Source organism: Epinephelus lanceolatus, chromosome 21 (assembly GCF_041903045.1).
Source record: "Epinephelus lanceolatus isolate andai-2023 chromosome 21, ASM4190304v1, whole genome shotgun sequence".
Lineage (NCBI taxonomy): Eukaryota > Metazoa > Chordata > Actinopteri > Perciformes > Serranidae > Epinephelus > Epinephelus lanceolatus.
Window position 1 is genome coordinate 25,964,283 of NC_135754.1, and position 15,179 is coordinate 25,979,461.

At 39.8% G+C, this 15,179-nt stretch overlaps 1 protein-coding gene across 1 annotated transcript in view; it reads right to left on the minus strand.

Moving 5' to 3' along the window:
• Nucleotides 1–5,783: 5,783 nt before the first annotated feature.
• The window catches only part of chst15b (carbohydrate (N-acetylgalactosamine 4-sulfate 6-O) sulfotransferase 15b), a 57,770-nt gene continuing 48,374 nt past the window's right edge, over nt 5,784–15,179 (minus strand). The window contains exons 5-8 of the mRNA XM_033611983.2: nt 13,717–13,873; nt 10,123–10,279; nt 6,967–7,114; nt 5,784–6,322 (exon numbers count right to left, since the gene is read on the minus strand). Of these exons, the coding sequence (XP_033467874.1) occupies nt 6,123–6,322; nt 6,967–7,114; nt 10,123–10,279; nt 13,717–13,873 (662 nt within the window). The 3' untranslated portion in view covers nt 5,784–6,122. The remainder of the gene's footprint in view (nt 6,323–6,966; nt 7,115–10,122; nt 10,280–13,716; nt 13,874–15,179) is intronic.

The window sequence follows — 15,179 nt, forward strand, 5'->3', positions numbered from 1 at the left end:
TGTTATATCTTTTTATATTTTTGCTCTGTTATTGTAAATCTGTATCTTTTATTATGTTTTATATTTTATTGCTCTGTAAAGCACTTTGAATTGCCCAGGTAGAGCTGCCTTACCTTGTAGCATAAATCCAACACACCCTTTACAGTGACGTCACTGCGCGCGAGGCGGTCAGTTTAAACTGCCAGCGTTCTTCCTTCTGGGTGGCCTTGGTACCTTACAGCTGTTTTGCTAACTAGCTGCTTTATTCACAAAACATTTTATATGCTAACTAGCTTGCTTACAGTCCAAATACCGTGCATGTTGCTTCAGGCTGAGTTTGAAGAGGAAATAACGCCGCTGCCGCCATTAAGCGTCACCTTGTCAGGTGTTTATGCTAACAGTGATTAGCATAACGTTAGCTCTCTTCACCAAACTCAACTTGAACTTGGACTGTTTCTGTGTCAGGACCATGGCAGCTGTTCCCAAAAGATTTTTTGTACTGCAACATAACATGGGGATTCACTTCTTAACTTCGGCAAGGTAAATTTATGCTGCTAATGCTAACATTAACTGTGTTCGGTTGGTGTTTGTGCTTGGTTAGCCATAAGCTAAGCTAACGGGGCTGTTGCCTGCTGTTTGTTGTCTCCTGCTTTAATATCGCTGCCATATTTATGTCAAGTATTTTCATTGGTAGGCTTTTAAAAAATGAATAATTCAGCTTACTTGTAATGGTTGAGCTTGTTTTCTTTTGGGTTGTTTGGAACAAGCATCTTGAATTTTTCATGCCGTTGATTTATGATGATGAATGCTGATGTTTGTGTGTTGTTGTTGTTGGCTGAGTTGGTTTTGCTGCATATATCCCACATGGGGTTTTCTTTAGCTCACTGTAATTGAGAGTAATGTTGTAAATTGGCTGCAGGGATTTAAACATGGCTGCTGTCTTGCACACAGTCCATTTGTATAAGTGTTACATTTTGAAACAGACTTCTTGGGAAGCTCAGCATGGCTTTTCATCACACTGAGGGGTAGAGCTGCGACTAACAGTTATTTTTATTGTCAATTAATCTGTCCATTAGTTGTTGAGTCTATTAAAAGGACAGAAAATGGTGAAAAATGTCAGTCAGTGTTGGCTAAAGGACACAGTGACATCCTCAAATGTCTTGCTTTGTCCACAACCCCAAAAATGTTCAGTTTACTCTCATAGAGGAGCAAAGAAAACAGAAAATATTCACATTTAAGAAGCTTAAAATATTACTAAAATTGATTAATCTATCCTAAAATTACCAGGCGATTAATTTAATAAAGAATTAATAGTTGCAGCTCTACAGAGGGTCACGTTTTCTTCACCCACTAAGAGTCAGAGACATATTTAAACTCAAAACTCAAGCTTTAGGTGATTATTTCCTTCCTTATTCATATCATATTTTAATCTGCTGAGCTGCTGTTTCATGGTTTACACTGTTGCTACACTCAACAGCACTCAATACCAACCTCAGGCTAATTTCCATCTGACTCTGATTGAAATAAGTTGGTAACATCTGCTGCAACTGTCCCGTGTGCTAGCATGTCGCTGCATGTAAGGTTGACTTCTGGGGTCAGGTTTATCCATTTAATTTCATTAGATGTGTGGTTGGAGGTGTTTTTTGGGGGAACAGTGACACTGTACATTGAAGTTGTTCACCTTATAGTATATTTCTCATATAGTCTGAGGTGCACTTTGGTCCGCTCTGCTGTACATGGCACTCACTTGCCTCTGCTGCTCATATATAGCATTTCATAAACTCTAGCCCAGCATCCACCTGTAGCTCTGAGTCCAAGTCCCCCTGGGGTGGAGTATATTATCATCACTCCCTAGTCTCTGCTGTGCTGGGCTCGTTATATTCTTGTGGGACGAGATGAGGTCAGAGCCTAGATGCTCAATATCAGCTATTCATTACAGTCATAAATCTGTTTCACGTGAGTGGTGTTACGGAATTACTCATTTGTCCGACAGACAGCTGCCTGAAACACTTGTCATTTCCTACGACAACAGGTTTTATTATTGGGATACTGAGGCCAAGACTCAGCACAGAGGCAGGAAAAGGAATGTGAAAATAGTGGGATTTTTGGCTAAATGTGCGCCTCGAAAAGTCTCTGGAGTTTTCCCAGCGGCGGTATTTGTCCAGTTTCCTGTCAGTCACTGTATTCTGATACGGCACAGACGAGGATGAAAGAAGCTTTGATAATGTTTGTGAATTCCGAGGAAATTGAAGTTGGTTGGAGGCTCTCGTCGAAGCGGAACCTCTTCAGCCAGCCAGATGGACTGTCCAACTGCAAACAAAATATGCAAATGATTTGCAGTCACTTTTTTCTTTCCCAAGTCAGATTGTCTTGATTTTAAGGGAGAAGAAAGTAGTCAAAGCTGCTGGCATTTTGAGATTGTACAGTGAATGAGCTGCATTCACTTCTCTAGAAGAATGGGATCTCATGGTATTTAATAAATCTGTGTGATTGCAAGTTTCCTCTTAATTATGAAAGGAGGTTTTCCAGTGGTATTTGGGTCGCTTTGTCTTGATGTGAAGGTTGGGGAGGAAAGCTTAGGGCCTGCCAGAAAAGAAAGACATAAAACTGAAGCACCTTCTTGTGCTTAAAGCTCACTTAATCATCTGTATGTTGCTGATGGGAGAGAAATGTTCTTATTTTACTGCTGACATAACGTATAATGCTGGAAATCCAAGTTGCAGCTGTACATTGTAAAGGATTGTCTGCCCTCTGGTGTAGAGAAAGGGAACCTACAACGTCAGTATTTCATTATGTCAAAGTCTTACATTTCCTTCATTTAAATTGATCAGCAGTGATTGACAGTGTTTTTAAGCACATGAAATTGCTGTTCACTTGTTCCTCTGTTATCTTTTACCACTGTGTGCTTAGCTGTGTCTCTGTCTGAGGTGTTCAAGGCTTTGTGTCAGTTGCTAAATTAATTTGCCAGATTCAATAGCCTCAAATCCAATCACAAACATTTTAATTCAGCTTGTTAGTAATTGGCAGTTATTCAGTGTTTGTGACACCCTTTCAATAGAAGGAGAGAAAATCATTATGAAGGTTTGAATAGAGTAATTACACGGCTGCCTTTCAGCCACCTGACTCACTCAACTTCAGTCAGCAAATGATGTTTGTCATTTAAGCTCATTTGATATCCGAATACAGTACACTGCTGTCTGAGGTTTGCTTTTGAAGACAGCGTTTATTCCATTTGATGTCTTTATTTTTTCATGGTGACAAATAACTACGTGCAGAACCTGGGTTGTATCGCGAAGAGGTAGGATCAAGTTACTGTTTTATGAGTCTCTAGTCAAGGCAGGCAAGTCCCGAGTCAAGACGTAAAAGTCCCAAGTCCTGAGCCTAGAGTTTCAATTCCCAAATAAGTCATAATGTCAGTTTGTTGGAAGCAGGGTTGCAGCGATATACCAATTTTAAGGTATACCGTGATATATAAGATGACGTTATCATACCGTGTACATTTGCTTATCTACGATATTGAAAAAAAAAATTGAATCCAGACTTAGAATCTCTTTAATTTCAGTTAAAGTAATAAAACGTTTGTTCAACCAAAAATAACCCTTTCATTTTCATTCCTTTTAAGGGTCATTGTGACTAATAGTAATATAAATTCTGTAATACTGTGATATCATGAAACCACAATATTTTTTTGAGACTGTTATTGTACCCTGAAATTGTATACCTTAGCAACCGTAGTTGGAAGTTGAAGCGGCTCTGTCTGTAATTATCGACCGGCATGCTTTGCATACTGCAATTTGATTTTTGTTGACCACGGCATAGTTTTTGTACGTGAACGAAATTATCTTTGATATTATTTTTTCCAACGGGTGGTCAGTAACGTATCATTAGTTCCTCATGGTTCATGGCTCTCCTGTAACTTGACTGGATGTTGTTGGATTGCTTCAAACAATTTGTATCTGGGGAAATAAGTGTCAGCTTGCTGGGACTCAGTAGTGTTAATGTGAGTTGATTGAAGAAATGAAGGGAGATTAATTGATTCTTGGCACACCTTTTTAAATAACATACTTTTTTATCTTTGGACTTGGGGGGGGGGAGGTATTGAGTATTTTCAAGTCAAAAGGCTCAAGTTCAAGTGTAAAGTCTAAGTTGTTGTAACGCCTCTTTGAGTCTGAAGTCATCAAATTTTTTACTTGAGTCTGCTTTGAGTCCAAGTCATGTGACTCGAGTCAGCTCCTCTTGTATGGGGTATGTATCACTGGCACCTGATACATTGTTTGAGATTTGGAGCTGTGCATCAGTGAAGTGCTTTATGTGTAGAGAGGGCTCAAACTACACATTCAAACTACACTTTAACTGATTTTACCTTTTTAACTTTTTCCCCCCAGTAGCAGGGATATGTTACATGTGTATATATTTATTTATTTTTTCTGCATTATTTCATGTGGTAATTGTTGTTGTATTTATGTGCATCTCCATTTTTAAAATCTGGATTCTATAGCTCCTTATCTATATAGTCTTTTGCTGTATGTTTCCAATCCTGGGCATTTAATTTTAGACAGTTTATTGTTGTTTCTGATTGTTGGTGTCACATCTCCAACTTAGTAGAGGCTGTTACTGGGCTGTTCATTAACAGATGGATCTTATCATACAGTTATGTAGGCCCACTCTCTTTCCTGACTGTTTTTTTTTAAATTACTTTACCTTTTCTGCTTGTTTGATCATTAGGGCTGCAGCTAACGATGATTTTCATTATTGACTTATCTGCAAATTATTTTCAGGATTAAACAATTACAGTCTGATCTGTAAAATGTCAATTAACTTGACATGCGCATCACAATTTCCGTCTTCAAATTGTTTCTTTTGTGCAAGTAACAGTCCAAAACCCAAATATTTTCATATGTACTACATTATTTAATATTATAAACAACAAAGAAAGGCAGAAAGTTCTTACATTACATAGACCCAACAAATGTTTGACATTTTGCTTGAATAATGACTGAAAGAAATATTCGATTATTAATCGATTATCAAATATATCGCCACATATATATATATCGTCACAGCCTCAGCACAGTGACGATATATATTTTATTTCAATATTTTTATTTTTATATCTTAAGTGCTAGTGTTAAACATGGTAGCATAATGCACATTTTACGTTTATTTGAATGCACATTTCATTTCTACTTTATTTTGCTTTATATTTACACATGTTACTTAATACTCATATTCTTACTTCTTTTAATTCTCTATTCTTTACTGTAATAATTTCCTCTTGGGGATCAATAAAGTATGTCTAATTATGAAATAGTTGGCCATTCATTTTTGATTGATTAATAGACAAATTGTTGCAGCTCTACTGATCATGCTGACAGTGGCTTAGAGCTGAAATTCATTCTTTTTTTTTTTTTTTTTTTTGTGCCCACATTGAATTACAAAAATGTATCTGTGAGTGCCAGTGCTCTGTTTTTAATGTTTTATTTTTAGCCTTTGGTGTTGGGGGGGCATTTTAAAGATTGCAACTACATGTGGATTCCAGTAGAGGGTGGTGTTGTTTCATTAAACTTGTGCTTTGATTACAGTCCTCTCTATTCAGTGAGCTTGTTCTCAGTGTATAAATACAGTAGAGGTACACATGGGAGACTGAATTATGATCAAGGCACAAAGTCTTTTATCTGCTTGGATGTATTCCAGCTGTATCGGACAAAAAGGACGAGCGCTATCATTCTTTCAGTCCTGTGTGGTGGTCTATCTTTTAATTAATCAAACCAGACTTAAAAAGACAACACAGGACTCTGTTTTAATATCTTTGAATTCACTATTTAATTTTGTACATCTGGTCACAAAAAAACAAAACAATAAAGATCTGCCAACATCTCTTTCTCTCTTGTGTTCACGCACTCTGTCTCACTCACACACACACACACACACACACACACACACAATTACCACACTCTCTTGTGCTATTTTCTATCTTTGATTCATCTCTGCTTTTATAACTTAGAAAATAATTTAAATTAAGAAAGGAAAAAAACATTGATTTTCATGGGCACTTGAGAGAGATGGAGCTCAAACGAACGGGGCTGGCTGACACGTCAGTGGTTTTCTTTTTTTTTTACTGAAGTAAAAGGGAGATGGGTTGTTCAGAGTTTAGAGTTATTCTCCCAGAGGAAGGAGTCATTGCGCAGCACTTTGGCCAATTTCTCATTGAATGGCGTGTAGAAATCCCGCAGGATCTCTTTAGTGATGGGCAGCATGGGTCCCAGGTTTTTGTCAGCCGGCCTCCTGGTGTTTGACGCCGGACTCCTTGTGATCTCTGACTCCTTTTCTTTTGTCAGCGGCCCTGTAAAACACACACACACACACAAACACTCCTTTTACATCCCTTCTTTATTCTGGGCCAGATTTTGCCGCAGCGCTAAACAAATGGAACAAAAATACAGTAAAGGACTCTGAAATGTCACTGTGTACCAGCAGCGCTCTGAGCAGAAGATTTGACGCTATGGGAGGTAGTCACATCTTGGCAGCTCTTTGAAGAGCTAAGTCTGAGCTTTGGGGCAATTAAAATGTGGGATGAACCAGAGAGAAAGGGGGCTTCCAGACTACAGGGTAAAACTGTATTTGACTGTCACATGTATACCCATATATCTACTGTATGCCCCAAGGAAAGGTTGGCATCTCTGATACTGAAAGTATAGCAGGTGTAAGAAAGTTCAAAACTGTATCTGAGGGAAATTTAATTTTCTTTTCTATGCTAGCGGCTATACACGACTTCAAAATCAACATAATTTTCTAATGCAGTACATGCACTGCTCTTTGTTAACATGGTGGCAGAAAACCCTCATTATCCCTCTTGAGTTCTTTTAACTCTAAATGCAAGCATTTGTGGCTTAAACACATGCATTTAACATTATATATCCCTACTTGTTTTTAGTGATAAGTGTGCTCACAGACAAGGTCACATGTTGGGATGTGTTGCTCACTCACCCAGGCTGAGGAAATCAAAGACTTTGTGCATTGTGTATTTCCTATTAGAAGCGTGGTCTTCCAACCTCAGGACCAGAATCTGTTCCCTGCTGAAGACGGTCAGCCAGTCCATTAAGTACACAATGTACAGGCCAACTTGCAGCCTGACCTGAGGATACAGAACAGGAGAATCAATGTGAGATAACTGAGCTCTATCCAAGAAACTTCCTCCTTAGTGAAGGGGACACAGGGGTGCATGCATTGTTAAACTTCTTCGAGGAGATGAACAGAAGGAGGGAGGGAAGGGAGGGAATTCAACCAGCTTTTTCTTTCATCTTCCCTCCTGCGTACGGCTGGGTAATGCTACTGTAGGCACTGTGTGGGTATGTGGACAGACGTGCTGGTATCATGTGGTGTGAGTGACTGAGGGATCTGAGAAAGGAGTTTCCTCTAGAATCAGAAAGCTGCATCACTAACTGCAAGTGGAACACATACTTACTATATACCCTTACATGATGTTGTATTTTGTTTCACCCTTTTTGTGAATTGTATAATTAAAAAATGACTAACATTTGCCCGTTCTACTCTCTCAACAGTTCAGTTGCCAGAGGAAAATGTTGGCATTTCACGTTTCTGCAAACCACAAATGTTATATTGGTATATTTCATATTATCATTTTAATGTTTCTGAAGTGATGTAATATATAAGCTGACTTTGTCATCGGAAGGTGAAGGGGATGATGGATCATGGTGTGTCACCTTCACGAGATGCCTGCCAAGCTGCTGACCACTGTTTGAGACCAACAAACAACAAAAACAGTTGTGTTTTAGCGAGTCATTGCTGTGTTTCCATCAGCTTTATAGGCTCCAAACGGGGGTGTTTTGCAGTGACTTGTCAATGTGTTTCCATCAGTTTTTAAGGCTCCAAATATGATGTAGCAACCTATTGGGTTTTTTTTCAGCAGCTTTTTAGGCTCCAATTGTAGGTGTTTTGTCGCAACCTTGTTGTTAAATTTCCATTGGCTTTTTAGTCTCCAAACGTGGGTGTTTTGTAGCAGCCCATCAGAGGGTTTCCATTGGCTTTATAGGCTCCAAACATGGATATTTGTAGCAACTCGTCAATGTGTTTTCATCGGCTTTTTAGGCCCCAAATGTGGGTGTTTTGTAGCAACCTGTCAGTGCTTTTCCAGCAGTTTTTTAGGCTCCAAATGTAGGTGTTTTGTGGCAACTCATCAGTGGGTTTTCCATGGCTTTTTAGGCACCAAATGTGGGTGTTTTGTTGCAACTTGTCAATGTGTTTTCAATGGCTTTTTAGGCTCCAAATGGGTGTTTTGTAGCAACCTGTTGGTGTTTTTCCAGCAGTTTCTAGGCTCGAATGTAGGTGTTTTGGGGCGACCTTGTTGTTATGTTTCAAGTGGCTTTTAAGGCTATAAACATAAGTGTTTTGTAGCGACTTGTCAGTGGGTTTAATGTCTTTTTAGGCTCCAAACGTGGGTGTTTAACAGCAACCTGTGGGTGTTTTCCCAGGAGCTTTTTAGGCTCCAAATGTAGGTGTTTTGTAGCAACCTTGTTATGTTTCAATTGGCTTAAGGCTCCAAATGAGTGTTTTGTAGCTGCCTGTCAGTGGGTTTTCAATGGCTTTTTAGTCTCCAAATATGGATGTTTTGTAGCAACCTGTTGGTGTTTTTTCAGCAGCTTTTTGGGCTCCAGTTGTAGGTGTTTTGAAGCAACCTTGTTATGTTTCAGTTGGCTTTTTAGGCTCCAAACTTGTGTGTTTTGTAGTGACCCGCTGGCACTGCTTTTTGCATTTGTTTTTTACAGAGACATTCTGCTTTTTCTGCCTGGATTGTGGCTGCAAAATTGGGTATTTTCAATCTTTTTTTTTTTAAACATAACCAAGTTGTTTTTGTGCCTAAACCTAACCACATGTTAACCACAGTGTTGTTGAAGTGTGAACTTTCATCTGCCACATAGTAAAGTGTAAATGTAACATTTCTGTGGTCTGTAAAAACATACAGTACCAAGTATTTTCTGGAGATTGGGTTGTTGTTAAACTGAGTTGTTTTTTCTGATTTTCAGGCACTGAAAGTTGAATATTTTTGGGCTTTGGACACTTGGTCTTACAAAACAAGCAATTTGAGGATGTCACCTTGGCTCTGGCAACCTGTGATGGGTGCATTTCACTATTTTTGACACTTTGTAAATTAAAATATCACAAAATTAATTTAAAAATATCCCTGAAAATAGATTGGCTGCTGATCTTTTGTGAGATTTCACCAGAGCATTTGCAGGTAGCCTAATTGTTGCTGAAATGGATTTTTAAATTCCCATGTGACAGTTTATTGCAGAACAGTGGGTGTAAACAAAATACCTTGTTACTGGGAAAGGAATTATCTTTGTGTCCTTTTGCCTCTGTAGCAAAACTGAAAGGCCATTCAGAATAAATGATTGCAAGCCAGGCCAGCAACTCTTCCTTTGTTAAATCAATTTGGTACAACAGTGAAGGCCAATTGTGTTCTCATGCTGGTGTTTATTCCTCTTTTCTCCCTGGACTCTAATCTGTGCACTAAAACTTTTATCGAGGAGCCACAGGCATGAGAGACTGCTGTAAGGACAGCTGTAATGCTTTTCACATGGTCTAATAACTCTGAGGAGATATTAGTGGATGGACAATTAGGCCAGTGGCAGAGAGTGAGCATGCTCCCAGAGGGCCATAAAGCTTGTCAGTGGCAGTTGGAGAGGAGGACCTTTTGAGTACAAGGCAGCCTGGAGGGGGAGCCAAAAAAGGACGGTCTCCTCCTCCCCCTCTCAGCCAGTCTGCCTCAGGGCACTGTGGGAAAAGCTGGCCAGGGGCCCAACACTGAGGCCCTGTACCGGCTAACTCTAAGTCTTTTTTTTGTGTAAAAGAAGGAAGTTCACACTACTGGTAAACTTGGTTTTCTTGTACAAAGAGAGGCTCTAGATGCTGCCCTGCTCGGTGGTTTAACACTGTTGCCAGATCCTTTCATAAAGTCCACCCTGCAAGCTTTAGCATGTGCTAATGAAGTGTGGATTTCACTCCATCTGTCTTTTTCACTCCTTTTTCTATTTCTTTCTTCCCACCAGCTTATACGCTGGTAGCTAAATTGTGGTTTTCTGCCGGGCCGAGAAACAAAAGCGGGAGGGAGGGCACACTCACTGGCATGGCGTTGTTGACAGTAGTGTTGTACACACAGGAGCGCATTGTGTACTCCGTAAGGCACCCCTCGAATAACTGCAGCGACTCTGACACCTTCTCATGGAAATCCTCCGCAGACTTGTTGGCGATACCAAAATAAAGGTAGTCAGAGTAGAGCCTGAAAGACAACACAGATGCTCTGTAAACATTTGAACATGAGATCCTAAGATTTCACTTTTGTAAAAGAGGACATACGACTCATTGTTTTCAGGTTTCACAGATACCCTCCTGAGATCCTTTGTCCTCATTTAAGGACACTACATTTGGGTTTACTTGATCTTAAACTTAATTCTGCTTACTTTAGACCTGTTGTTCTCATCCGTGGACACTTTATTGTGCCATCTAGTGGTAGCAAAACCACAGTAGAGATGAAGCCAGTTTAAATCAAGCCCCAAGGAAGTGTGCCGGACTTTGAAGCCAATCTGACATAGTGGTCAAACCATGTTACTACAACTTCCAGCTCTGTCACGTGATACCATTGGGCCCAAAAGGACTTTTTGTTATAGAACTGCATTGTGAAATAGGCTGCAAATTATTGGATAATTTTCTTTGTAGCATCACAACCCCCAAAGAAAAACACGTTTCACTATCAGGATTTGATCCATTCAGTCCGAGAGCATTTTAAAAGTCTATAAGAGCCCAAAGAACAAGTCATTTTATCCCTATTCAAGTTAGCAGAGAGCTAAACCAGAACTACCTAGCTCGGCCGGCGAAACTTTCTGGTGCACCTGCTCTACAAGCCCAATAATACGGAAGATCCAGTTTTGGCTTGATGCGCCAATGAGCAACTTTCACAGGAATGAACAGGCCCTGCCTGCAACACTGCATCTAGTTTTCTTTTACACACGAATGGTTTAAACCTGTTGTTTCCCATATTTTGTCTTGCATCAAAAATCTGTTTCCTGCATTAAAGGGGCAATAAGCAGAAATTCATCATTTCTAGATTGAAGGAATTAAAAAAATTGCTATGTGAAGAACTAGATGTGTAATTTCATCTGGAGTATAGCATGACGTCATTAGGGCTGTCAAAATTGCTCACAAATGACGTTCGCATATTCCTTCTAAAAATAACTCATAGGTTTGAACAATTCGAATATTTTTTTTTTTCCGCATTATGTCCACAAGAGGGCAAACTAATACAAGGAAACATACTTGTATATGTATTAATACAAGGAAACATAACTATCTGTAGGTATTTTTATTTCAACATAAACGTCTTTGAAAACATTTACATACCTACACATTAAAACACATAAAACAATTATCTATAACATTACGTTATAAACGACCGCGGACCTCTCGCTCACCCCCCCCTCTCTGACCCGTGACCACACCGCCCGCGGAAGCGCTGCGAATAGCCTCGAAGCACCGGACCGTGACCGGCTCACGCCCTGCAGCGATCGTTTCGGCATCTGGTCTATTTTCTGCGCGAGCCGCGAGCGATTGTGTCAAGCCGGGTGACGGAGACAACAGCTGGGAGCAGAACCGCTTGTCGACCAGGCTGGAGAAATGCACGTCTGATGCCAACACCCACTCGCAAAGAAGACACCTGCGGTGGTGTTTTTTTTTCTCCACAATTGAATATCAATTTTCACATTTTTTTTTTCAAATTCGAATTTAAATTCGAATTTAGAATATTCATTGACAGCCCTAGACGTCATACACCCTCTCTCTGTGTTGATCTCCAGCCCCTTGTTTACAAGCCGGTCCGGCTGCATGTTCATGTATGTTCATGTGAATCGCCGCCTCCTCCCTCATCTCGGAGCCCTTGGCCCTCCCTCCCTATAAAAGGCTACAGCCAGTGAGCAATGGCAGCGTGTATTTTCGAAGCGAAATGGCGGAGAGCGGAACGAAATGTTCACCTGAAGACGACCAGGATCCGACATTACCTCTAAAGAAACAACGGTCGTAGGCGAAGAAGTTGTCAGATAAAGAAAGGGACAGAACCCGGATTAACATTGGCCTTGCATTTCCAAGGTGGAGAGCACTGCGAGAGCTAAAGGGGCTACAATCTGACTCGGCGCTAGCTCTTCTTCTCCTGGGCAGGTAACTTAAGTAACAACATAAAGTCAAATGTCTGTTTTAATTAGTGTTACAGTAACGATAGGCACACGTTGCTATGTCGATTCAATTAAACTTAATGTTACAATCGTAGCATGGGTTAATGTCTGGAGCTTGAGTTATTAGCGGCTCGGTCCCAGCAATGGCTCAGGCGTTACGGTTGTGTTAGGTGAGTAGCCCGGCAGCAGAGGTAGAGGGAGGTGTGGCTCATGACACACCTTGTTTTGGTCTACAGGCAGTGCACAACAGCAAACCTAGCGGTGAAACGATTTCGCTTTTTGCCCCTTTAACATCGGTGGTGATCACTGTTTCATTGAATTGTAAGAAAAGTTTCCAGTATTTCCACAAAAAATGCGAGAAATTTTCATCTTGAGAACTTAAAGCTGACCACAGATTCACACTTGTTTGCCATTTTGCCTCGCTATATTTGCATTTTTCTTTGCTGTACCTTCTGCTTGCGGTCTGGCACCTGGTCACTACCTCACCCAAGTGCTATGGTGGTACACGCCCTTAAACGTCCCAAAAACACAGAGAAAATAGGGCGAAAAAAGGAAAGTATAGGCAAAGGGCAGAGTCTCTGCAGAAAAATACACCGCCATACTCTTCTAGTTGGTCATAAGTGATGATTGAGAGGGATTACTTCTGTATGAATTGATTTTCTTTGGAAATGCTGCATAGTTTAACGACTCGACATATAACTGTGCAGTCATTCTTTGACTGGACTGGATATGGCTATTGCACTGATATCTTTTTTTGTAAGTAATTGCCATTGGAATGATGCAGGATGGTTATTGGTTATTCTCTACGAGTTCAGTTTCCATAGAACTGGATGAACTATATTCGAATAAGTGGTCATTAAAACCAGCTTATGACAATGTTTTAACAGAGTGCATTCATCTCCAGCCGGAGATATCAATGATGGGCGACTAAAAGGGAATAGGAGATATGAAATCTTTGGACTGAGCATAAAAATTGCATAATATGGTGAAATATATTGATCCTGAGAATAATTTTTCATTGCAACATGCATACTCATTGTGGATGTTATACTGAAGACAGTTTAATAGGAATGCAAATAGGTACGTGGGGTTATATCAATAATGCATTTCAATGGTTCATTTCAATATTAGGACAAAAGCAATTATAGAGAACATGTTCAGACATTCTCAGAAGTAAAAAAAAATCAATGTTAATAGCACAAAGTAATCCCAGTTTAAACAGAATGCCTTGCAGGCATCGGTTCTCCATGACTCTGATAAAGGCATCATAATGAAACGTGACAGCCAGACTGAGTAAAAGGCAACACATCTTCTGTGACAGCAGGTCTTTTGTTTGCTATAAACAGGAAAAGTATCTGTCTGTATCTGCAGTGTAAACAGCTTTGATAGAGGCACAAAGGTGGAGGTGTGCATGTCAAAGCTGTATCTGCATTGTTATTGCATTTCAGCGCAGATATGCAATAATAGGAGGCTGTAAAACAGAAATTACTTTCACCTTTCCACCGGGTCCCTGAGCATGATGATGAAGCGGGCATCGGGCTGCAGGGCGTGGACGAAGTCCTGGATAAGGAAGGGAGGCTCTCCCTCTGTGGTGTTGTCATAGAAATACACCCAGGCGTTGTTATCCCACATGGTGGACGCGCTGGCTTCTCCTGCAAAACACACCCACAGTGGTTAAAAGAAAAACACGTGCTTTGACCATCATATAATTATGCAGAGACAAAACAAAACAAACACATACAGACACATTTTCATGCTTTTTTCTCACTCTTGGTGTTGCATTTGATGCCTGTAGTTGAATATATGCATACTTTTTATTCTTCTTTTTAACATTTTCACCAGCAATGTTTTTAAAGTACAACTGAAATGACTAGTCAGTTGGGTGATTAGTTTATTGACAGAAAAAGATCCGCAGTTATTTTGATAATCGACTCATTTTTCATGGTTTCAGCTCTCAAATGTGAAGATTTCCTTGTCTCTAATATATTAAAAAAATTTTAAACTGAATATCTTTGGGTTTCAGGCAGTTGGTGTGACAAAAAATTTACTATTTTACTATGTTTTGACACTTTACAGACTATTAAGTAAAAATCAATAGTACAATCAAAAATAATCATCAGATTCTGATAATAAAGATAGTTTGTTGCAGCTCTAGTTTCAACTATTGTCCACATGCATTTTATGCCCTAATGCCTTTTGAAGTTGTTTCCTGATTTTAAAAAAAACACTTACAATTTATTTAATGGTAAACAAGACTTTCTTGTGACAGTAATGTACCGATTATGCTTCAAACTCCCTCAAAGCTCTTATGCTCAGTGTTTGCATAGCTTATTTGTTTATATGTCATCTATAAGATCCAGTATTCACCTACAGTGTTATTGTTCTATCTGTTTTCAATCATTTTTGTAAGTAATTAGTATAAACAGATAAATCCCCCAATTAATTTCGTCAGAGAAACACACAGTAATGAGCCACAAATGGAAGTTTGTTGCTTCTTCGTATAATTGCCTTTGAATCGAGGCTGTAACTAACAGACACAGCATGTTCCCAACACACATTCAACAAGTCAATAAAACGAGGGATTCCAAAGCAAGTGCAAAAAAAAAAAAAGCCAGAGCAATTATATCTCCAGCTGTGAGTAAAATTGTGGAAAGACTGCAATCCGCACAGTGACAGCACTGGCACTCATAATGAGTCAGAGGACGTTGTTTCTCAAACAATTTGAGAGCAGAAACTATCAGGCTGCGCTGAGAAATGATATCCAGGATTCATTAGGCTGTCTGTGCCTTCATTATCCTCTTATCTGTGAAGTGAAGCTGTGATGTATTTGGAAGGAACACAACACGGGCCTTATCTGCCTCCCGTCCTCGGAGAAAGGAAGGATAGCCAGGGCCTATTTTCTGCGATGACAGCGGCAAGAGTGAAACAGGATCACTGCTAATGCAGTTATGCCTGAAA